The sequence below is a fragment of the Marmota flaviventris genome, chromosome 18 (assembly GCF_047511675.1).
Source record: "Marmota flaviventris isolate mMarFla1 chromosome 18, mMarFla1.hap1, whole genome shotgun sequence".
In the NCBI taxonomy this organism is placed as follows: Eukaryota; Metazoa; Chordata; class Mammalia; order Rodentia; family Sciuridae; genus Marmota; species Marmota flaviventris.
In genome coordinates this window covers 1,785,672-1,810,055 of record NC_092515.1, presented here as the reverse complement: position 1 = coordinate 1,810,055, position 24,384 = coordinate 1,785,672, and the positions used below count along the sequence as shown (strand labels likewise).

At 55.7% G+C, this 24,384-nt stretch overlaps 1 protein-coding gene across 1 annotated transcript in view; it reads left to right on the top strand.

The window, feature by feature from the left end:
• Nucleotides 1-13,868: 13,868 nt before the first annotated feature.
• LOC139702765 (NACHT, LRR and PYD domains-containing protein 4-like) overlaps nucleotides 13,869-24,384 on the top strand; it is a 34,556-nt gene continuing 24,040 nt past the window's right edge. Inside the window, exons 1-7 of the mRNA XM_071604902.1 lie at nucleotides 13,869-14,148; nucleotides 15,968-17,531; nucleotides 18,613-18,774; nucleotides 19,167-19,334; nucleotides 20,195-20,362; nucleotides 21,041-21,211; nucleotides 24,023-24,193. Of these exons, the coding sequence (XP_071461003.1) occupies nucleotides 13,869-14,148; nucleotides 15,968-17,531; nucleotides 18,613-18,774; nucleotides 19,167-19,334; nucleotides 20,195-20,362; nucleotides 21,041-21,211; nucleotides 24,023-24,193 (2,684 nt within the window). The remainder of the gene's footprint in view (nucleotides 14,149-15,967; nucleotides 17,532-18,612; nucleotides 18,775-19,166; nucleotides 19,335-20,194; nucleotides 20,363-21,040; nucleotides 21,212-24,022; nucleotides 24,194-24,384) is intronic.

Genomic DNA, 24,384 nt, shown 5'->3' with positions numbered 1-24,384 from the left:
TGATGGAGCACCCATGGGGAACCAGGCTGCAAGTCCATCCCCGCCACCCTGATTCCCGCCCCCTCCTTGGGACAAGTGCGGGGGATAGAGGGGCCTGGCCACAGAGGTGTCCCCTCCCTGAGGCGCTGATACCCTACAGGGTACGATCTTTAATTTGTTCTGTGGCCTTGGAGAAGAGCCTGAACGACCCTCTCACTAAATCTTCTACCCTGTCTCCAAGGACATTTTCAAAACCCAATAAACTATCCTATCTTAAAGCACTTGGGAAAACCCTGAGATGGAATTTGTGACTGCTGAATGAGAAGCAGGAGCGCGGGTTACACGTGGCCGCCTCTCAGGTGACTTGGGAAGTCGCTGGCCACACTGACCGCCTTCCTGACAGTTCTTCTTGGGGTCTAGGGGCTCTTTTCTTCTCTCTCCTGACAAAGGCTTTCTGAAAACACCTTTCCACACAGTCCTTCCACCTCACACTACAAGTAGAGGCAAACCGACCTGTCCCTCCCTGAGCCTCAGGCAGCCCTGTTGTGAGATGGGTGCACAGCCTCCAGCACCTGTCCTGTGCTCAGCTGCGTCCGTCAGTGACCACACTGAGCTTTTCATGCCTTACCAAGACCACGCTGTGGACACGATGCTGCAAGCCCCCTTCACTGTTAGTGTATCCTGTGAGCACAGATTTGCACTTCAAAATGGTGCACACCTGTCCTCCCAGGGACTCGGGAAGCTGAGGCAAGAGGCTGGAGAGTTCAAGGCCAGCCCCAGCAGGTTGGCAAGACCCTGTCTCAACAACAAGGGATGTTGTGCATATTTTACCACAGTAAAGTGGGGAGGGGGCTGAACATCATGAAAGGATGATTGGGAAAGTAGAATGTCCCATGTAAGTGGAGAGCAGTCCACCCGACCAGCACAGGGGCTAAACTAAAGGTCGCTCGCGTGAATTTAATAGGACGCCAAATAAAACAGACACACAACTTACCTTTAAATCAGGCTTCAGGACGGCTCCTCCACTCTTGGCCTCAAGCTCCCCAAATGGGACACTAAGGAATGTCACCAGAGGCCAGCGAGAGAGGGAGCACTTTCAAAAGTGAACTTTTACTGGGGGACCCTCATTCTTTAGCAAATTCCATCCAAAAAAGGTCAAGAGGGGCAGGGCTACAAGGGCAGGTCAGGTAATTCAACCCCTGGGCTGTGGGAGTGCACACCGACTCAGGAGGACACCTGCTGCTGCTTCCAGGAGGGGCAGCGTCTGCCAGAAAGGCTGCTGGGGACAGGAAGGAAGTGAGACCCTCAGCTCCCACCGAGGACACAAATCGGCTCAGTGTGGAGGAAGGCATCAATGGAAGGCCCACAGCTGACACTTGTAGAGGCACATGCAGGGCCAAGCGCCTGACATGTGCCTCTACAAACCACATGGCCCGTGACGAAGGCCCGACCTGCACACCCACAGCCAGCAGCACACCACCAGGGAAAGCCTGGAAGCCTTCCCAGGCTGGGGAAGACAGGGGAGCCCCCTGCCATCTTTATCCAGCGAGGCCCTGCAGGTTCTAGCCAGGGCAGTCAAGCTAGAGAAATAAGAGCATCCAATGACAAGTCAGATGTCACTCTGGGCAGGTAATGCAATGTTTTATGTAGAAAACCCCCAAAGTTTTAGAATGTTTTCAGCAAAATTGCAGGATACAGAAATCAATAGTGTTGCTGAATGCCAATACTGAATTCTCTGGTAAAAAAATCAAGAATGCAATCCCATTTACAATAACTACGTAATACCTGGGAATAAATTTAACTAAACAGGTGAAAGGGCTCTACTATGAAATTATACAACATTTACTAAGAAATAAATAAAAGATAATGGAAAAAAGATATCCCATGTTCATGAATTGAAGAAACTTTTAAAATATTCACACGACCCAAAGAGGTCTGTAGATTCTCTGCAATCCCTAGCAAAATGTCAATGACTTTTTTTTTTTTTTTTTTTTGGTACCACAGACTGAACCCAAGGACACTTACTAAGCCACCTTCCCAGCTCTTCAATTTAGACAAGGTCTAAATTGCTGAGGACCTCACTAAATTGCCAAGGCTAGCCTCAAACTTGCAATGCTCCTGCCTCAGCCTCCCAAGTCACAGTGGTGTCCAGCTCAATGACTGTTTCATAGAACTAAAAAACCTTGAAATTTATATAGAACCACAAAACACTCCAAATGACAAAAAGAAAGAAAGAAGGAAAGTAAAGAAATAAATCCTGAGACTAACTCTGGAGGCATTATACAACCCAAATTCAAATTATACTAGTTCTAGTATAAAACAGGATGGTACTGGCATAGAGAGACCTGTGGAATAGAGTAGAGCACCAGAAATAAACCCTCGCACCACAGCCGGCTTCCCTGACACAGTTCCCGAGAACAGGCATCAGAGAAGGATCAGTATTTCAATAAACTATGCTGGGGAAATTGGATATAATCAACTCAAAATTGATTAAAAACTTCATGAAAGATCTGAGACCAAAACTGCTGCAAGAAAACCTAGGTTAAGTACATCAGGACTGGATTGGGCAGGATTTCTGGATAAGATCCCCGAACATGGGAGCAAAACAAACAGAAAAGTGGGATTCCATCCAGCAAGGCTTCTGCAGGGCAGAGGAAATGATCAGTGGAGTGAAGGTTCCCCAACTGGAAAACACACACAGAGAGGCGACGTCCTACAAGACTGGTGCCCGCCACCGGTCAGGGGCTGCGAAGTCAGTAGCAGAAACACCAGTTAAAAATGGGTAACAGGCCAGGCGTGGTGGCCCACGCCTGTCATCCCTGTGGCTCCGGAGGCTGAGACAGGAGGATCCCAAGTTCAAAGCCAGCCTCAGCAACAGTGAGGCCCTAAGCAACTCAGTGAGACCCTGTCTGTAAATAAATTACAAAATATGGCTGTGGATGGGGCTCAGTGGTTGAGTGCCCCAAGTTCAATCCCTGATATCCCCCCCACAAAATGGGCAACAGACATTTGTCCCAAGAAAAGATACAGATGGCCAACAGGGACATAAATTCTCAGCATCACTGACTGTTGAGAGCCACAGCCGAAGGGGCCCCAGCAAACTTCCAGCTGCCAGCTGATTGGCTCCTCTGCGGTGATGCTCATTGGGCTGTTTCCCCGCCCTTTCAGACCACGGAGCTGCTCATTGGGGGACTTTTTGGCTCCGCCCACACGACCCAGCCAATCGGCCTCAAGAGCAGGAGGAGGGGGGGTTGAGAGGCTTGTGGGAAGGCCGTGATGGCAGTTGGGCTCCGAGGGAATCCTGAGGAGCTGTGTGGTGGGGTCTCAGCGTCACTAACCACGAGGGAAATGCTCATGGTCACAGCGAGGTCACCTCAGCCCGTAAGAAGGGCTACTAACCAGGCTCCGGAGACCTGGGCTGGGCCTGGGGCTGGGGCTCCGGGCAGGGCACTTCCTGGCATGGGCGAGGAACTCGGTTTGATCCCTGGCACCACATAAAATCAACCTGTGAAATAAAGGCCTCGTGTCCGTTTACAACCACAGAAGGAGGACGAAGACAAGATAGCCACAGCAGGCCAGGCGGGGGACGGGGCCCTGGCTGTGCTGGGGAGGTCCCCAAGAAAGCAGAGCAGAAACCCTGTGGTCAGCAGCCTCACCCTGGGGGTGCCTCCAGAGGACATGCGGCCCGCCTGTCCGAGGACCACTGAGCCTGTGGCGACCCCAGCACTGTCCACCGTCGCCAAGGACAAAGCCACCTGCTGGCCACCGACGGATGGGCTAAGAAACATGGTACCCACACAGCACCCAATACCACCTGGCCTGCAGAACGCAGCTCTGTGGGTTCCGACGGCGTAAGGGCAGCTGGACACCCTGCCGTCCAGGGAGGTAGAGCAGGCCCGGAGAGACGGTCCGCACCACACTCAGGAGGAATCTGAGCTGCTGACCTCTCCACGCTGAGGGGAGAGCAGTGGCTATCAGAGGCTGGGGCACGGGAGCGGCCACAGTGGGGGCCGAGTTAGAGCTGGTTGGGAGTCAGGAGCCTGCGGGCTTCTGCCCACTGAGGCAAGTGGAGAGGGGTAACGCCCCGTGCCTTTCTAAAGAGCTGAAGAAAGGAGTTGGAAGGCTTTTGCCATTAAAAAATGTTTGAGGAGATTAAAAATCACACCATGTATGTCATCAACACAGCATCCATACCCTGCCCATACATAGATTGTTTCACGTATCAGTGCACAAAAGTTAAGAAAGGAAGTGCGTGATAGAAAACTCGAGAACGCGACCGTCATATGGACCTGCAGGAGTTCACAGAGTGATACCCTAGGCGCACTCCACGTTTGTGAAGGAAAGGCTCTGGGTGTCAGTCAGGTGTGTCTGACCCACTCAGACCCACCGTGCGCTTCCTGAACTTGGTTCCACGTTGACCACACAGGAAATCTCCAGGGAAACACATTCTAAATCAGAAGCCAGGGTCTCTCTTCTCACTTGTAGTAAAATAAAACTCACAGAAGCATGGGAAGCTCGTTTTTAATGTTCGCTTTAATAACATTCAGCAACATGAAACTATTAAGAAAGAACAGATGGACTTCCAGGTGTCGTGGTGCATGCCTGTAATCCCCGCCACTTGGGAGGCTGAGGCTGGAGGATGGCAGGTGCAAGGTCAAATTGGGCAACTTGGCGTGACCCTGTCTCAAAATAAAAAATGAAAAGGGCTGGAGATGTGGCCCAGTCCCAGATCCCCCCAGGCTCAGTCCCCTGCACTAAAACAGGAAAAAGTCTCAGTGGCTCTTAAATAGAGAAAACCTCCTAGGCATCCACTGCCACCCTGATTTGAATACCAGAAGGCCGAGCATTTCACAGCAGCTTGTGGGAAGTGTGGTGAAATGAGGGAGCCCAAGGCACAAGGGCTGGAATCTGGCCCAGGACAGAAGTGAGTGAGGAAGACGTGGACACCTGCACTTTAGGATGGAAGCCTGGCGTCAGAGTGGAAGCAGAGGGCAGCTTTTCCTCAACCTGCAATCTCCCTTCCTAGTGTCCCTCCCAAGTAGCACTCGCACACCTGTGGAGATCTGCACGCATGCAGGACTGAGCAGTGCAGGGATTTAGAGGACATTTCAAAGGGGAGAACCCTAATGTTCAAAGAAGGGGACAGTGAAATTATGTGATCTTACATGGAGCACCAACTGTGTGCACTTTCACGCCCATTGTGTGCGCCACAGTCCATATTGAGTGAGGTCCATGGAAGCACCCCTGTTAAGAGATGGACACCCACCTCTGGAGGACACAGAGTTGCACAGGAAGCCCCCTGTTGGGAGACGGACACCCACTAGGGCAGAGGCCAAGAGCAGGCCCTGATCCTCCAGTAGATCCTCCCCTCCTGGGCCTCAGGGCCTCTGCCAGCAGGATCCAGCCCCCACCCCACCTGGCAGCACTCAGCCCCACACGCCTATTTGAATCCTGGGGCGATCTCATGCATCCCGTGCACTTTGCCCACAGGTAACTCAGACTCACGCCTCACAATGAGACACTCTGTGCAAACACAGGTGTATCCACAGTGCATCAACAGTCGCCAAGGTTCCTTGGCCCTAGGACATGCTAGACACAGACGGCAGAAAGAGCACCAACCAAGAGGAGCTCTGGCAGGAGCCTCAGAGGAAGGAGGGGTCAGGCACCCAGAGCCATGCTGGCTCCCGAATCAGCCCTGGGGGAGGCTGGGGACCAGCTTCAGTGAGAAGCCCCAGGAATCCCAAATCAGAACCTTGCTGTGGAACAGCTGATGCTCCTTAGGCTGCCAGGGGCCAGCTTAGACCATTCCAAGGTGGGCAAATCTGCATCCCCTGGGTCTCTTCCCCACCAGGCATCCTGGACCAATGGGAAGGGAGAAGCTCGCCCGCCAATCAAAGGGCCCCAGAGCCTTCTTCTTCCAGTTGCAGCTGCCAGGCGTCGAGGACCAATAGGAGGCCCTGCGTGGTGAGTGTCAGGCCTCGTCCCTGCGCTTCTGCTCCACTCTTTCCTCCACACTTGGGGTGTCTGCTTTCTCGCCCTTCGTCCTGCCTTTCCCAGCGTCCTCACTCCTGGCCCAGGTCTCGGGCTTTGGCCCACGAGGCAATCTGCAGTGCCCTGTTCGACCTCCTTTTAGGGAAACTGCCGACTTCCCATTGTTCTGAGCTGGCCCCTGCGGGTCCCCAGCCAAGCCACCCCGTGGTCACCTGGCTCTCGCTGGTGAGAAGAGGAGTCACAGTGGAGGCTGAGACCCAGGAGGAAGAGTGGGGTGGGCTCTGAGGTGCAGACGGAGGTGGAGGTGAGGGTCCTGTCCAGCACCCGGGACTGCAGACCTGGGCGGGCGGTGGGTGCGTGTGCCTTAGATTCAGGACACCTGGGCACACCAGTGAGAGCGGAAGGCCAGCCTGGAGCCGAGGACGGCAGGAGGCAGGGGAGGGCGGCTTGCACACCCAGGTCTGAGCCCCTTTGCCAAGGCAGGTGTGCTCTCTGACCAGGGCAGAAAGACCTCGGGAACTGAGGTCAGAGACCACTGGCCCCCAGAGTGCTCATCTTGAAGATGAAGTAACGTGTACGGGGAGACCTTTCCCTACCCACCAAAGGGGATCCTTGCTATTTGTGTGGGGCTGAACTGTTTCCACCTGATGAAATGCACCCATGTCCCTCCCCGGTGCCTCACAGGGGCCAGGGAGGGCCCTGCGTGTGTTCAGCCATGGCCAGCTGGTCCTGGCACGGTGGGCCCTGCTGTAAGGCCTGGTCCTTCGAGGAAGGCAGGCACCGGGGATGGGCCAGACCAGGGCTCTGCAGTTGAGGGACGCCAGGAGGGCCAGCTGCCCACAGGACCCGGAGAGGCAGGAAGGCTCCGCAGGTGGGGTGGGGGTGGGGTTGGCCTGCTGACAGCTTTCTCTTGGGCACTTGGCCTCCGGGGCCTTGAGACCATCGAGGTCTGCTGATTCAGGCCACCTCTTGGTGGCCCTTGGCGATGGCAGCCTAGGGAACCAGGGTGCTGTTTCTTTCACTTACCAAATCTGCTAGGCAGGAGAAGGGGGCCTGACAGCCAGTCTCTGGCCCTCACCTGAGGCCCCAGCATGACGTTTGCCCTGCGGCTTTCACTCTGCTTCAGTTGGGTTTCCTGCTCCTTGGATGCAGTGTGTGCACCGCGCACCAGGTACCCCAAACTCCCCTGAAACCCTCCACCCACGCCCTGCAGGTGCTATGGTCTGGTCATCAGTGTTCCACCCACCACCCCAACCTAGCCGTGTCAGGACATCCACTCACACTCTCCCACCTATATAAACGGTTTACACTCAGGTCGACTAAATTAAAAAAGATTAAAAAAATTTGTTTTCACAAGAGAATTAACTCTTGATTGAATTCTCAAGTGCACTTTTTGGTTTTCAGTATTCCACCTCAGTTGAAGGGAGTGGTGTGTGCCTGTGTTTAAAAGGGCGGAGAGAGTGTGTGTGTTTCTGGGAAAATAAAGGAACTTTAACTGTGGACCCACCTTGCAGAAGGTGTTTGAACCAGAGTCTTGTTGCAGGGTAGAATTTCTTTTACATGTTACAACAGATAGCTTTCAAAACCTGACACACAGATACAGAAGATGAAGTTTGTTCTTTTTCACGAATTCATGTGTTTTACCGCAGTCGTCAGCTGGACTGACTTGAGGTGGCCGCCATCTGCTGTGACGCCGTCCAGGTGTGTGGCCATCGCTGTCTTTCCTGGGGTGTTGCACCTGGCTTTTTTCTCATCCCGCCTCGTAGGGCTTCTCACCTTTTTGTCTTCACGGAGTTTACTGACTTCGCGTCTTGTACCTGTGTTTCTTAAGACTGGGGGTTGCGTGTAGGGGCACTTGATCCCTAAGCCGCGTCCCAGTCCTTTTTTTTAAATATTATTTAAATTTTGAGCCCATGTCTAGCCGTGTGGCTGAGGCTGGCCTCCAACTTGAAATTGTGCTGCCTGAGCCCCCTAGTCATGGGGACGACAGGCGTGGCCACCGTGCCCAGCTCATTTTTAATGTCCCTAGGGAGCACTCTGTCCTGATGTTCCTTTGTTCCTTGCCTGTGATCTGCTCCTGGAACTTCAAGCTCCTGCCGCAGGCCGCTGTGGCTTCCTGACCCGGCTCAGGCTGTTCCCTGCATGCATGAGTGAAGGTCACCTCAGTTCAGGACTGTGCGACCCATTTTCTTTGGCCACATCCTTAGAGCAGAGTCCTGGCCTTGGGCACCTTCTCATCATTCCACAGTTGACTCCAGACGTGAATTAGCCACAGCCTCCGTGTGGTCAGGTGTTGAAACCTGCTCCTGGGGTCAGTTCATGGCGGATGGACGAGCCCTCTGTCGTGATGTGTTCTGCTGCTGCTCCAGCAGGGGTGACCAGAGGAAGGTCTGCCGTGTCTGCCGTGTCTGCAGGCTCCCCGTTTCCTTTGTGAGGCTGGGTCCTGGTGCAGTCCGTGCAGTGTCCAGGCTACCTGTGCACCTCCTAGGCCTCCTGCCAGCCCTGACAGCAGGTGTGCCTGGGCCACGGGAAAGGCGTGGTTTCCCTCCTGTGCACCGGGGTCTCCTGGCCTCTGCATCCATGCTGGTGTTCATGGGCGGCTCCTGGTCGGGAGCTCGCAGGGTGAGGGGTGGTGCGGGGCAGAATCCCCATGCTTCCTCTTCCTCTCTGGGGTGTCGCTGTCTGATGCTCCGGAAGCGTGTGTGTTTCTGTCTGCTCAGAGCTCAGTCTCCCTGGACCAGGGAGACCCTTGTGTTGTGCATTGACCACTAAGAGTTTCCACCTGCCATGTTTTGGTTTCCTATTTATTCCATCTGTTCCATGACCCTGTTCCTTCCTCAATGGCTGTTTTCTGGATGTTAGTTTTTCCTTCTATTTGCTTTGGCAGACAAACCCTCTTCGGTTATATCTGAATTCTAGCATCTGTTTTGGGTTTATTGGAAATTGCTGTCAGATGTCTACTTGGATCATCTTCCCAGAGAGGAAGGCCGGGCCCCTGATATTCTGGTACTCCTCTCCAGGTTTCCCTCCCTTCCTTCCTTCCTTCCTTCCTTCCTTCCTTCCTTCCTTCCTTTATTCTAATTAGGCATACATGACAGCAGAATACATTTTGATTCAGCATACACAAGTGCAGCAGGACTTTTCATTTCTCTGGTTGTACACAACAGAGCGTCCCACCACATGTGCAGTCCTACTTGTACCTGGGTGAGGATGTCCATCTCATGCCACCACCTTTCCTGCCCCATGTCCCTCCCTTCCCTCCTCTTTCCCCAATCCCAGTTCCTCCATTCTCCCATGCCCCACCCTCATCCATGATCAGCATCCACGTATTCAGTTTTGGGATTGACTTACTAAGCTTAGCTTGATACTCTCCAACTCCATCCACTTACCTGAAATGCCATCGTGTTATTCTTTTTAATGCTGAGTAACATTCCACTGTGTCTAGATACCACAGTCTCTCTATCCATCCATCTACTGAAGGGCATCTAGGGGGGCTCCACAGTTTAGCTGTGGTGAACTGTGGTCCTATGAACATTGTGGGTGTGTTACTATAGGATGCTGATTTTAAGTCCTTTGGGGGGAATAGACAGAGGAGTGGGATAGCTGGGTAAAATGGTGGTTCCATTCCAAGTTTCCTAAGGAGTCTCCATACTGCTTTCCAGATTGGCTGCACCAATTTGCAGTCCCACCAGCAGTGTATGAGTGTACATTTTTCCCCACACCCCAGCCAACGCTTATTGATTTATTGTTGTCTGTATTCTTGAGAGCTGCCATTCTGACTGGAGTGAGATGAAATCTCAGAGTACTTTTGCATTTCTCTAATTACTAGAGATGAACATTTTTTCATGTATGTGTTGATGGAATGTACAGCTCCTTCTAGAAGCATCTGTTCAGCTCCTCAGCCCATTCATTGATTGGGTTTGGGGTGTTAAGATTTCTGAGTTCTTTATGTATCCTGGAGATCAGTGCTCTATCTGATGTGCATGTGGCTAAGACTTGCTCCCAGATGTAGGCTTTCTCTCACCTCACTCCTTCACTGAGAAGAAGCTTTATAGTTTAAGTCCACCCCATTGATGGATTTTGATCTGATTTCTCCTCCTCAGGTTTTCACACTGGCACGGTGATGAATTTCAATTCCGTTCCATACCTCACCAGATTCCAAAAGGAATCTTGTTCATTCCCTCAGGCCTCTGAGTTTTCCTAAAGGGCCATCTTCTCTCTCTCTGACAGCGTCTAGAATTCATTCGGGTGTGAATCTGCTGTTGGAAAGATCCTCATGTGTCTGCAGGTTTCTCATCGTCGTGCTCACACTCGTCTCCACTCACCTCCGACACCTTCACCTTCTCGGGCTTCTAATGGCATCCTCCCCGTCTCTTTGGATCATCGTCTGTGCCTGAGTGTGCACCTTGTAGTAAAGACGCCCGCCTGTGTGGCTTAGGGGCCCAGCACACTGCAGAATGACCTCACCTTAGGTCGGTACGTCCACCGTGGCCCTGTTTCCAACCCTGTTCACCTTCGGTGGTTCTGAGGGTAACAGCGCCGGTAACAGCTCTGGTTAGACTTGAATCAGCAACTTCCAGCACTTTCCATGACTGGCTGCTTTCTCCAGCAGCTGGTCAATCCTCTGTCCATCTAAGTGCACCACTGATGGGGGAGAGGTCATCCTCCTCCTGACCACCACTGTGGAAAGCTTCCAGGTATTTCACTTGGTCTTTAATGTCTTGGTTTCCCTAGAATGAGTCTCAGTGTGACGTGTTGATGCTCTTGAGCTCCTTGAGGAGCAGATGCAGGTGTCCCATCAGTTAATGGAGGTCCCAGGAGGGATCTTTCCAAGTCCACATGCTCCTCGGCATACAAGGAAGCTGCATCCCAATAAACCCATGGTTAGTGGCAGACACACTCAGTGCCCCAGAATGCCACTAGAATGCCTGGGGACACCACAGCCCAGCCGACCTGCAGCAGGTGGGAGCCCTAGCCGGCAGGTGACTAAGCTCATCTAACACAAAGCCAGGCTGGGAGTGCAGAGGTGAAGGCCTTTCCTAAGGGTCTGCACACTGGAGGGGAAACAGAATGACCTAGTGATGGTGGGCAGGGACTCCTGTGTGGACGCTGCCGAGTCGGGGGCCATCTGCTGCTACTTGTGTCCCTCGTTCCCTCTCCTCTCCTTTGGGGCTCTCATAACAAGTGTTAGGCCCTGTCATCCTCCCTGTGTGGTCCTCTCTGCTTTTTGTCATCTTGGGTGACTTCTCCTGACCCGTCGTCCAGAGCACTACTCACCTGCCTCAGCTGAGGGTAACACTGCCTTGGTTTCCTGGGGCTGCCAGAACACAGTGCCACCAACTAAGTGGCTCAGACAAGGGAGGTTGGTGTCTCAGTCCCGGGGGCCCGGCTTCCAGAGTGGAGATGTGGGCAGGGTTCCTTCCTTCGGAGGCCTGTGCAGGAGATCCCTCTGTCTCCACTAACTTCTGCTCCTTGACCTGCTTGGGCTTCTCAGTGCCATTCTCCCCTCCTCTGGGTCTGAATGTGCCCCTGGGGGAAAAGACTCCCACCTGTGTGGCTTAGGGGCCCAGCACACTGCAGAATGACCTCACCTTAAGTTGGTTCCTCCACCATGGCCCTGTTTCCAAACCAGTTCACCCTCTGTGGTTCTGAGGGTAACAGCGCCCACCTCTGACGTCTGCAGGGGATCACAGCCAGCCCTGAGGACACACCTGCTGTAGTCTACATGCTATTGCATGGGGTCAGGGAAAGAGTTTGGAGACTTGGTGGGGGGTGGTGGTAGAAGCCTGTATGTGTCTGGGAGAGCATTTAAAATGCGACTGTGGCAATTTGAACCCAATCTGAACCCCCTGTAAAGAGGGCCCCCAACCGGAGCAGGAGGCCCGGCACCAGGAATGCAGGTCTCGGCACAGAGTGGCAGCAGGATTCTTGTCCAAAGTGGGTAGCTCTCAAACAGGGGCTTACCTCAGAATCCACTGCAGGTCTAACACAGGGCTGGGAACCACGCCCTGGGAACTTCGCAGGACCAGGGGGAACCAGGACCCAGCTGGTGCCGATGGTGCATGCAGGGCCTCGCGGAGAATCTTGGCTTTGGGCTGTTTCTTGGGGGCCTAAAGATTCATCCTTGTGTCTTGACTCAAGGCCTCACTCAAAGCAGGTTTCTAAGAAGCCCTGACTTCAGAGCCCGTGAAGGACACCTTTGTGTAATAGTGTTCTCATTCTGTGTATGGCTTAGCATTTCCCCCTCATTTTCTAACCTTTAATGCTATTAAGATCTATTTATTCATTTTTCTAAATCAGCTAGTCTACTATTTTGAGAAAATGCTGCCTAATGGTCACACCTGAATGAAATTCTATTCTTATTCACGGTATCATTGAATTATCGGCACCTGATTTTGTTGCATTTTCGATGAATAAGATGGTCTGTTTTCAGCCTTTCCTGTCGTGTTAGGAATGCTTTATGACTCGGGGAATTGTCAGTTGCTGCAAATGAGGTGTGTGTGCTTGAAGAGGGCTCCGTTGTGTGTAGGATTCTGCAGATGTCCCTGGGAAGACGTGCTACTTGAAACCTGCGTCTACCACCCACACACTTATATCAATAACGATGGTTTCTCCCTAGGTTTCTAGACTCCGTTTTGGAAATATTGTAGACCCAGAGAGTAGGAGCCTATAGTCTGTGGATCCCCCACCCCAGGTGCCCTCCAGTTACCACCAGGGTGGTCCCTGTGGGTCCTATGCCCCACTGTCCCCCGGGTTAACATCTCCCATTACTAAGACACAGATGTCCCAAGGGCTCACCGACCCTGGGGGATCACTAACACAGACTTGGGTGCTGACTGCAAAGGGCTCCGTACCCCTGGGATCGGGCACAGTGACAGGCTCCCTGGGCTGCAGGACTCTCACAGCCGGAGTTTATTCTCACAGTCCAGGAGGCTGGTCCAGAGGTCTCCTTGGGTGGCTGTACATTTCCCAGGCCACCACAGGAGAGGGCCTGTGGCCTGGCATCGTCCCCAGCGGTGGGCATGACCAGTGCTGCGAGTTGAGCCACGTTTGTGGGTGACCAGGCTGTTCCTTCAGAGTTCAGTGCTCAGCCTCCTGGTGAGGAGTGACGTCCAGCGACTCTCGAGCCGCTAAGGTCCCACCGCCTAGCTTCTCCCCAGCGTCTGTTCTGGTCTCCTGCCCCTTCTCACAGACTTGTGGTTTCTGGGTGGGGTCCGGGGTCCCTCCAGGCTTATCTCTCCCCGGGCCTCCAGCTGTACAGCCTCCTCTGCTGAGCACTGCTCTTTTCCCTGGAGCTCTTGACAGAAGGCAGCGGCGGTGTGTGAGGCATAGCTCCTCCATCAGTCACTGAGGAGACCATTACCGTCCTTTGGGGGCGTCTGTGCCGGCTTCTGTGTCCAAGGTGCAGGTGAAGTGGGGTGCTGTGCTGGCGTCTCCTGGACTATCCCACGCATCCTCCCCCATGGAGATCCTCCGGTCATCACCCACAGCCTGGGAGGGCAGGCCCGTGCCTGCTGCGACTGCCACCGTCTTTGTGTGGCAGCTGGTTGTCCCAGAAGCTGTCTGTCTGCCCGGGGAAGCTTCTCTAATGCTAACCCTGGGGCTCTGTGGGGCTCCCTCCGGGCACCCCCTGAGCTGGGTCGCAGGCAAGGCGTGTGGACAGGAAGGCCAGCGCAGGTTGGTGTCCGAGTCACCACTGCTTTCAAGCCCACGTCAGTGAGGAGAGGACAGGAGGCAGTTGGGGGGTCCCCAGCCCTCACCCAGGACCAGCACGAGGCTGTGCCAGGCCCTTTCCTTCTGAGTAACTCGGGGCCACCCTGACGTTTCCCTCAGGCTGTCTGATTCCTGGTCCTTCCTGGTCCCCGTCTCTGAGCATCTTCCTCTCGGGCCTGGACGAGATGGCAGCGTCCTCCATTCCTGACTTCCGCCTCACCTGTTTCCTGGATGAACTCAAGAAGAACGAGTTCCTGCAGTTTAAGCAGCTGCTCAAGCAGGAGACTGTGCAACGCGGCCTCCAGCCCATTCCCTGGGCGCAGGTGAAGAAGGCCAGGCGCCAGGACCTGGCCAGCTTGATGACCCAGCGCTATGGGGAACAGCCGGCGTGGGACCTGGCCCTCTGTATCTTCCCCAAGATCCACAGGAAGGACCTCTGTGACAAGGCCTCGAGGGAGAGCGCAGGTGAGTTGGGGGCTCCTTGGGAGAGCGCAGGGGGCTGGGGCACAGGGTCTCCAGGGCGAGCCGTGGTGGGGAGAGCTGCCCAGGCTTGGGGGGCAGCCTCATCCCCACCTCAGGGGTGGAGAGGGCAGGTGGGCATGGTCACCGGAACCCCACCCACAGCTGGGAACTGTCCTGGGCCAGCTCCCCCGGGCAGAGGGCGGTGACTGGGCGCAGACTGCAGCAGTTGACAGCTGCTGTAGCTGGCACCTGGATCCGAGGTTACCAGGTCAGGTGGGTTGGGTGTGGTCGGGGCCTTTTGGAAAGGCCCTGAGATGCAGGTGCCCCCCAGGTTTGAGTTGATGCCCTGGGGGTGACTCCGCATTCATCAGGCAGAGGTGCAGGCAGGAGAGCTGTGACCCCTGGGCTGCACAGCCCTGGAGCCCAAAGTGCTGTTGTGCATGGTCCTTTGCCTGGTCAGTTGGGGGTCTCTGGAGTCTGCTCTGAGGTGCCGATGGGGCTCTTCAAGCTGGTCCTGCACGCCGGCTTTCTGGCTCTGCCTGTTTAAATGTAGTTTCCACCACAGGTGGTCTCGTCCCCTCCCCCAGGTCCCCCACTGCGCTCTCAGGATAGGCTCTGTTCTTCTGTGACCTTGGTCCTTCAGGGAACCACCTTGGTCCTTCTGTTAGTGACCTTGGTCCTTCTGTTAGTGACCTTGGTCCTTCTGTTAGTGACCTTGGTCCTTCTGCTAGTGACCTTGGTCCTTCTGTTAGTGACCTTGGTCCTTCTGTTAGTGACCTTGGTCCTTCAGGGAGCTACTTTGGTCCTTCAGGGAACGACCTTGGTCCTTCCCTGACCTTGGTCCTTCAGGGAGTGACCTTGGTCTTGGCTGCCTTCCTCTGTGGAGTCCTTTGGAGCTCTCTCTTCCTAACCTGAGAGCTGGCCCAGCCATCCCTGCTAAATTCCTTGGCATTCATTTGTGCACTTCCCGCGTTCCTGCGGCCCTCTGTGCCCTTTGAACCTCACCTGTCTACCACCTAGTGGCAGGGTCCCCTCTGATGTCACTCAGCACCCCAACCTTCCCGTGTCACCAGAGCCTGTGGCAAGTGCAGAGCAGGACCCAGCCTCAGCTCAGCCTGAAGGGATTCTAGAAGGCTCAGCCCTTTTTTTTTTTTTTAAAGATCAATGAGAATTTACATATTTACATTGCTATTTACGTGTCCTGGTACAGGAAGTACTGGACGGAGGCAATGGAACTGGAAGGAGGCAGGTGGGCACCAGCAGGGATTTTTTTTTTTAATATTTATTTTTTAGTTTTCGGCAGACACAACATCTTTGTTTGTATGTGGTGCTGAGGATGGAACCCGGGCCGCACGCATGCCAGGCGAGCACGCTACCTCTTGAGCGACATCCCCAGCCCCGAAGGCTCAGCCCTTTTGTTGTTTGGCTTTTTATTGGGCACCACAGCCCACAGCCCAGAGGCAGGGTCCTGTCCCCACACAGAGCTCCTGCTTCCTCATGGGGAGGCCCCTCCCTGGTTTGACGTGCATTCCACTGTCTTCAGTTGGAAGCCAGCAGGGCTTTGCAGTTCTGTGCTCTCCTGGCAGAGATGAACAGGTGTGTGTGTGTGTGTGTGTGTGTGTGTGTGTGTGTGTGTGTGTGTGGAGCTGGCCTGGCAGGCCTTTGACCCTGGGGGCTGTCTGGTTGGTGCTTTAGGCTGTGGCCACAGCCTGCAGGCCCTGAGGACATTGTTTCCCATAGGAGAGATTCAGGTTGAAGCCTTCAGGTTGTGTGGGGGTTGAACTCTGACGTGCTGTGTTCTTCTCTTGCCCCTGCTGACTAGCAAATGCCTATCGAGCTCACATACAGAAGAAGTTCATCAGCATGTGGTCCAGGGGCGCCTTCACTGCGATCCCTGGCTGCTTTGACCAGACATTGACCTGTGAAGAGCATGAAAGTCTGGAAGAGTATTTCACTCCAAGGGTACCCAGGAGGCCTCGCACGGTCGTCCTCCGCGCATTACAAAGAATGGGGAAAACGAGGTTCCTGATGAAGGTGATGCTGGCCTGGTCAGACGGTACCCTCTATCGGGACAAATTCTCTTTCATTTTCTACTTATGCTGCCGAGAATTGAAGCAGCTGAGGGTGACCAGCCTGGCCGGGCTCATGTCCAGAGAAAGGCCCGATGACTCTGTCCCCTTGGCGGACATCGTGGCCCAACCAGAGAGGATCCTGTTCATCATCGACAGCTTAGAGGAGCTGCAGTGCACCCTGACAGAGCCCGAGTCGGAGCTGTGCCGTGACTGGAGGGAGGAGCGTTCAGTGAAGACGGTCCTGAGCAGCCTGCTGAGGAGGAGGATCCTCCCAGAGTCCGCTCTGCTCCTCGCTGCCATGCCCATGCGCCCAGAAGCTCTGGAGAGCAAGCTGGACCACCCAAACATGCAAGATCTCAAATGCTTCCAGGACAGCCACGTGAAGCAGTACTTCTGCTGCTCGTTTGAAGACAGGGGCCGAGCCCTGGCAGCCTTCAGCTTGGTGCGAAACAATGAGCATCTCTTCACCATGTGCCACGTCCCCCTCCTCTGCTGGATGGTGTGCACCTCTCTGAAACAGGAGATGGAGCGCGGGAGGGACCTGGCAGCCACCTGCTGCAGGTCCACCTCTGTGTTCCTCTCTTTCATGTTTCAAGCGTTCACACCCAAGGGCGCTCCTCGTCCCAGCCAGCAGGGCCAAGGCCTGCTGAAGGCGCTGTGTTCCCTGGCCGCGGAGGGCATGTGGACCGACACGTGGGTGTTTGGCGAAGAGGAGCTCAGGAGGAACGGGATCGCGGACACTGACACCCCCACCTTGCTGGACCTCAGGCTCCTCCGGAAGTACAGCGAGTCTGGGAGCTCCTGCTCCTTCATCCACATGTGCATGCAGGAGTTCTGTGCCGCCATGTACTACCTGCTGGACAGCCCCCGCCACCACCCCAGCCGGGCCGTGAGGCCCATAGAGGCACTGCTGCCCACGTACTTCAGGAAAGACAGAGCAAGCTGGGTGTTCCTGGGCTGCTTCCTGTTTGGCCTCCTCCATGAAAGTGAGCAGCAGAGGCTGGATGCCCTTCTTGAGATGCAGAGGTCCCGGGAGTTGGCGCCCCAGCTCCTGGGATGTCTGAGGAGCCTGGTGGAGATCGAGGATCCTGAGGACCAGGTGGAGTTCCTGCTGCTCTTCTATGCCCTGTTCGAGGTGCAGAGTGACGCCTTTGCCAGCCACCTGATGAGCAGCCTCCGCGAGGCCCACTTCCCCCTTCGGGAGAGGCCAGACTTGGCGGTTGCTGCCTACTGCCTAAAATACTGCTCCAGCTTGAGGGAGCTCACTGTCTCAGTCCCAGAAATCTTTCCGGAAGAGAGGGGACCAAACCCCATGTGAGTCCCTGCCGTCACTTTCTTTCCACCCTTTTTCAGAATCTGTGTGTGTGTCCTCACAGGGTGTTGGTGACGGGGCGTTTCACGTGGATTGGGGTCACTGCCTGCCTTTTCTGTCCAGAGAGCTCCAGAAAAAGTCCTTGAATCATCTTTATGTTTTACTGTGTTTTTTTTTTTTTAAATGAAAATCTTTACTTGTAGATGTTCACAGTAGCTTTCTTAATCTCATTTTGACTTGGTGCTGAGCATCCAGCCCTGAGCCCCCCAGGTACAGTGCAGCGCTCCACCGCTGAGCCCCAGCCCCTGGGTCCCTTCTCCCTAGTCTTTCCGTGGTGCTCGTGGATGGGGCACGTGGCCTCGTCCCCGAGCCTGGCCTTTCCTAGCTGCACGGGTCTCCTCACCACAGCAGCAGTAAGGACTGTTCTGAGGGAGGAGACCAGGCTCCCTGGGATGCGTTCCCTTCCCTTCCCTTCCAGGCCCTCGGCAGGCTTCACCCTTGGGTCACTCCCTGGGACCAGGCTCCAGATCCCTGTCCTCCCAGCTGAGACTAGTGCTGTTGTGTTCTGAAACTCCTGGTTGACTCCGTCAGCCAGCAGGCGGATCCTCCTACTGTGGTGCTGCAGGGAGGAAACGGGACAGACAGTTCACGTCAGCCCACCAAGATGGCAGGGTCAGGATGGGGCAAGGGCCAAGTTGGAGGCCAGGAGATCTGGCTGGAGGCTGGCTCTGGCCTCCTGCCTCCTCTTTCCTCTAGACGGCCTCCACTGGTAACAAGGGAAGGTCTCCAACCCCAGGACCTCGGTGGCCTGGGTGGGCTATGGCCTTGCTGTGGGGCTGTCCTGAGCTGGAGGATGCTCAGAGGCATCCCTGGCCCTGCCCTGGTGTCAGGAGCCCCGGCCCTTGGGCAGTATAGGCCTGAAAGGCTGCAGCGTGGCCAAGGTCCTGGCCGAGAAGTGACCCCAGGAGGAGAGCTGACCTCGTTCTCCCCCTCTTGGGGGTCCAAGCAGCTGACACTGTGCTCAGAGGCTGTGACTGCCTTGAGCTGACCTCTGTGGAGAACCTCTCTTCTCTCCTGTTACAGGTCGAGCCGTACTCTCCTCTGGTGGCGCCAGATCTGCTCTGTGCTCACCGCCAATGAGCACCTCCAGAAACTCCGGGTGGTGGACAGCGTCCTCGGCAAGTGGACGCTGCTGATCCTGTGTTGTGAGCTGCGACAGTCCACGTGCCCCGTGCAGAGGCTCATGTGAGTGGAAGATGGGCCTGGGGCGTGGAGACTGCTGACCTCCCTGCCAGCCTGAGGTAGAGGCTGGACCCCAGGGAGGTGTCTCGAGCCCAGCGCCCCTGGTGCCCGGGAAGCTCTTCCTTGGTGGTCGGCCTGTGCGTGCATTGTGGGGTCCCAGAGGCACCCTGGGCTCTGCTTCCTCTAGAAGAAAGGAGGACCCCATGGCTTCCTCTAGTTCTGCCAACCACACCGTCTCCAAACGTGGCCTTTGGGGGTAAACCCACCCAGGCACTGGGGTCGTGGAACGGGCCCGTGGGTCATTGATGGCGCAGAGGTGACCACAGCAGGCGTTCACGCTGCGCTGCTGGAGATGGGTGGACCACAATCATCCAGAGTCACCTTTGCTTTTGCAGGACAAGAAAAGTTTGCTTTTCCTGTGAGACCGGGATTTTCTTTGAGGTGTTCACCAGTAACCCCAACCTGCAACACCTGAGCATGACCTCCACCCGGCTCCCCCACGATGAGGTCTTGCTCCTCTGCAGGGCCTTGAGCAACCCAGTGTGCAACCTTCAGGAGCTGCTGTGAGTGCTGCCCGCCAGCCTCGGGGTGGGTTCCAGAGAGGACTGGGCTGCGTTCACGTGGGCATCTCTGTCCTACTTCCTGCCCCTTGGGTACAGGGGTCTGGTCTCCAGAAAGCGAGACCAGGATAGGGAAGTTAGTTTTACATCGATACGGGCGCTGTGCAAAACCCCAGATCAGCTGTGGCAGAGTCTGGTGCACAACGTAACCCAGGAGAAGTGCTTCAGGTGTTGGTGGCTCAGTTTGGGGAGAGAGGGACACTGGAACATTTAGGGCAGGACGCCCTAAGGCCTGAGAAGTGGAAATTTTCCTCAATGGACAAGAAACCTAGGCTGTGCATATGTCCATTCTGTCATCCGGGGGCTTAGCGCATGTGTGTGCCCACGCGCAGGGACAGCCCCTGAGATGGGAGTCACGACTACAGGCAGAGACCCCACCTCAGGCTTAACTCTCCCGTGGGATGCTGTCTAGGAGGCGTCACCTATGCTGTGGAGGAGTGTCGTACTCTCCCTGAGCAACGCCAACCCCACCCTCGTGGGGCAGTAGTTGGAAAGGGGACCTGCTGGGGACAGCATCCTGAGTCCTCCAGGAAGACTGCCTGGTGTGGTGGGGGCACAGGCTGGGGAGCAGGAGGGGCCTCGCAGGACACGGATCCTGTGTGGGGCTGCCTTGGGGTCGGGGAAGTGACTTGGGGTGGGTAAGCACAGAGTGACTGAGTCTGGGCCGAGCTGTGCAGACGGGGGTTGGGGGGTGATGACAGGATTCCCCAGGAGGCTCCCTGAAGGACAGGCCCTCACAGGAGTAGCGCCAGGGGACAGTCCAGGCAGGGAAGCCCAGAGCATGTGGTGTCCCCTCCCTGCAGGCTTAAGGACTCGGGCCTCTCCCCTACGGATTGCACGGCCTTGGCCTCGATGCTGGCGACAAACAGGAAGCTGACGCTGCTGGACCTCAGTGACAACAAGCTGGCAGAGGGTGTGTCCACACTGTGCGCGGCCTTGCGCCACCCAGACTGCACCCTGCAGACGCTGGTGTAAGTGGACTGGGGTGGGCAAGGGGCACGCATAATCCCGGGTCGCTGTGCTCTGTCCCCCAGCTGAGACCGCAGCAGCCCTGGCAGCAGCTGAGGATCCACGGCTCGAGGTCCAGCCCCGGGTCTGCTGCTCTCCATCACTCACTGGGCCTCCCGGCTGCGGGCTGCCCCTCTGTGAACGGGAGCAGAAGCGGCCCCTGTGGGGACCCCGCTGCCACCTCTGCTCTGTTCTTTCCTGTACCCCTGGCTCTCCCAACGTGGCAGAGCGTTCCTTGTAAGAAGCCATTAGAACCTGCTAGGATTCTCGGGAGAACCGGACAAGCTGAGGATCTGGTACCTGAGATGACCCATGCACGTCACCCTGCACGTCACCCGTGCTCTGGGCAACAGCCTCAGGGGGCCGCAGGCTTGTCCCAAGACGGGGTGAGATGCAGAGTCAGAACTAGAACTGACAGATTCTGGGCATCTGAGCTGTGCCTCTCACCCCTGGTTTTCTCATGAGGGTCTGTGTCGGTTTGGTTCCTCCTGCCTGTCTCATGTGGGTAAGGACCAGTCAAAGGGGAGATTGGGTCCCACTGAGTTCGTACACAGGGCCACAAAGACCACCTTGAGCGTGCAGGTGAGGTATCCTTGGCCCCTCGGCCCTCTTGTGACCTGCTGTCCCCTGCTTCCCCCCAGGATGGCCGGCTGCCAGATCTGTGAGCACTGCTGCCCACACCTCTCTGAGGTTCTCCTGAGCAATGCAAACCTGAGCCATCTGGACCTCAGCAGAAACGCCCTGATGGACGAGGGAGTGGCACAGCTGTGTGAGGCCCTGCGACAGCCCACCTGCAGCCTGCAGACACTGTGGTAGGCCGTGGAGGTGGCCTGGTGACCAGGCCCTGCCCCAGGCTGGGAGGCACCCTCCTCAGGAAGGACAGTGTCTGTGCCTTTCCCAGGGAGGCTGAAGGCGTCAGGCGGAGGTTCGGGTGGAGATGTTCCTGTGAAGCACAGATGCACATGTTGGGGCAGGTCCTTCAGGGGCGTAGGGATGGTGACCCAGGAAGGGCCCTGTGGTGGGCAGAGCATCGGCCTCGATGACTGGCATGTGTGCCCAAGGTGAACCTGTGTCATCAGGAGGGAAAAGAGAGCCCACCCTCCAGGGGAAACGTGGCGATGGGGACCCCAGCTCCGTGTGAGGATTCAGGCTGATACAGCCAAGGAGCTTCCTGACGGAATCCCGGGAAGCGGGAGGGTCAGCGCGTCCTGATCAGGTGCCTCCCTGAGAATTCCAGGCTCCAGGGAGTTAGGGGGGAGGTGTCACCTGATCCCTTAGGAAATCTGAGCGTGACCCTCGTGGTCCTGGCTGCAGGGACGTTAGACGCCATCATAGAAGAGCAGGAGAAGCGATCTCCTTCCTGCAGTGGTGGGTTAAGCTGCCGGTCAGTCTCTGAAAGAAGCCCACTCAAATGTCAGCACAATATTTAAAAATGGAAGAGGAATAAACCTGAGTTGTAGTCTAAGTGCAGGTCACGTGAGGTTCTCCCCAGATCCTTCAGACTGGATTTAGATACAAGAATCCCAAACTAGTGTCGGCCAGACCCCCGGAAAAATCCATGGAACAATCCTCTGTGGGTGCAGATGATGGAGGACATGAGCCGTGACCTTGACATACTCCAAATGGATCTTCCAAGGTCAATTAATTCAACCCACTGAAAAGAACCTAAGCTCCAAGGAGATAAGGAACAGAGGCAAGAAGACAAGAGAGAGGTCCCCCAACCTCAGACTCGTGGGTCAAACGGTTGTGTGTTGTGCTTCAATAAAAGAACACCTTTCAGCTCTTAGGAACAGGGACCCCGTGGAAGCAGCAGATAATGGATCACCTAGAGATGAGGGTCAGTGTTCACCTCATAGATGATTTGCACAGTGGGTTAGAACTAATGGAAGAAAAAGAGTGGCCAAAGATGGGGCACACTTGTGCAAGAGGTACCAGGGACTGAACCCAGGGGTGCTCAGCCATGGAACTACACCCCAGTCCTCTTCTCAAACTTGTTCTTGACCTAGAGGCAGGGACTTTCTAAATTGACGAGGGTCTTGCCAAATAGCTGAGGCTGGCCTCAAACTTGGGATCTTCCTGCCTTGGTCTCCCAGAGCACTAGGGTTACAGGCGTGAGCCAGTGTGCCCAGCTCAACATTGTCTCAATTGCCAAACCACAGAGATGCAGGGAACAGGAGAGAAGTAAAGAAACAGATGGCACCGACAGCCGAAAGGGCCAGAAGAGTGCAAGTTCGTTGCTACTCTCTGCAGAGGGCCACTTGTATCCACCTTCTCCCGCAGAGTGTGGTGCCGGCCCGCATGCTGTGTGAAATGTTGGAGTTGCAGTACACACAGGTGAAACTGAGCAGGGAAGTTTAATCAGTTTACTGGCTGGATCACGTGGTGGCATACTCTCGTCGTCCAAGCGGCTCAGGAGGCTGAGGCTCGAGGATCAGGAGTTGATCAGCAAGTGAGCGAGGCCTTAAGCAACTGGGTGAGACCCCGTCTCTAAATAAGAAGGGCTGGGGAAATGGCTGAGTGGTTAACTACTTGAGGGTTCAGTGTCAAGTCCCAAACCAGTTAATAATACAGCTTACTTACCCGTGTATCAAGTGCTATGGCTCCAGTATGTAATCAACACAAGAATTCGTGAGGCACTGTACATTTCTGTCCTGAGACCTATTACCTGGCTTACACTCTGGCGCATCTCGGGACAGAGGAGCCGCCGTCCAGTGCTCGGGGATTCCTGCGGTTGCAGGGAGCACTGCAGGTCGTGCTGCAGGTCTTCACCAAGGGAGGCAGCCCACGTCTCATTTAATATTTAGTCCGGCTTCTGACACAGCATCTGCATGTGTTCATCAGGCTGCGCTAGCAAAGTGCACAGACCAAGAAACGGAGATGCCCTGAGCGCAGGTGCTGGGTTCTAGAGGCCGGAAGTCCAGCTCAAGGTGCCCAGGGCTGGTTCCTTCTCAGGGCCTGCAGGGAGGACGGCTCCAGGCTGCTCCTTGGCTCCAGGTGCCGCCTCCTCCCTGTCCTCAGTCTTCCCTCTGGGCCTGTGTGGGCCTGGACTTCCTGTTCCAGCGGGGACACCAGTTAGAGCCCGTTGGGGTCCACCCTCAGTGCCTCCACAAAGACTGTCTCCAAGTGCAGTCACACCTGGGGCTGGGGTTTCAACACGGCCCTCTGAGGGGACAGAGTGCAGCCCTGAGCAGCGCCTTGGGGGTTCCACGGGATCAGGAAGCGTACCAGGCTGGTGTGTTGGGTCCCCCCTGTCCTCCCAGTGGCTGGGAGCCTGAGGCAGGAGGATCACAAGTTCAAGGCCTGCCTCAGCAAGTCTGGAGAAGTTCTCTCCAAGTAGAAGGGGCGGGGGGTGTTGGGCAGTGGTAGAGCGACCTTGGGTTGGAGAACCAGTGCAAAAGGAAGAGAAACCTAGCAGGCATCTGAGGGGAGGCCCAGAACTGCAGAACCTCGCCTCCAGGGTGCCCGGTTAGTGTTCAGAGTGAGGTTCCCAGCCCTGGTCCCTGTCCAAGGGCCGGGGAAAGGACTCCATCCCAGAGGAAGGCGATGCCCAGGGGCTGGGGAGTGAGCCTGGGCAGTCTGGCTGGAACCACCCAGGGCTGCTCCTCGCATCCTCTCTCTTGCAGCCTGGATTCCTGCCAATTGACCAGAGCCTGCTGCGAGGACCTGGCTTCTGTCATTGCCCACAGTCAGAGTCTGCTTGAACTGGAGGTCACTGGTAACGCCCTCAGCCCTAGTGGCGTGAATCTCCTGTTGGAGGCCATAAGATGTCCTGGGCGAGTCCTGCGGAGGCTCAGGTGAGCTGCATGTCGTCTGTGTGGGCTCCCCTGTGCAGCTGCTGGGTACAGGCTCACTGCTGCCACATGCAAGTGAAGCTCGTGCCCAGGTGTCGCAGGAACACAAGGGTGAGTTTAAAATCCGTTCCCAGCAGCAGGTGGGAGGTGGGAGCCCATAAAGGGACTTGGCACCCTAACACAAGTCGCACACA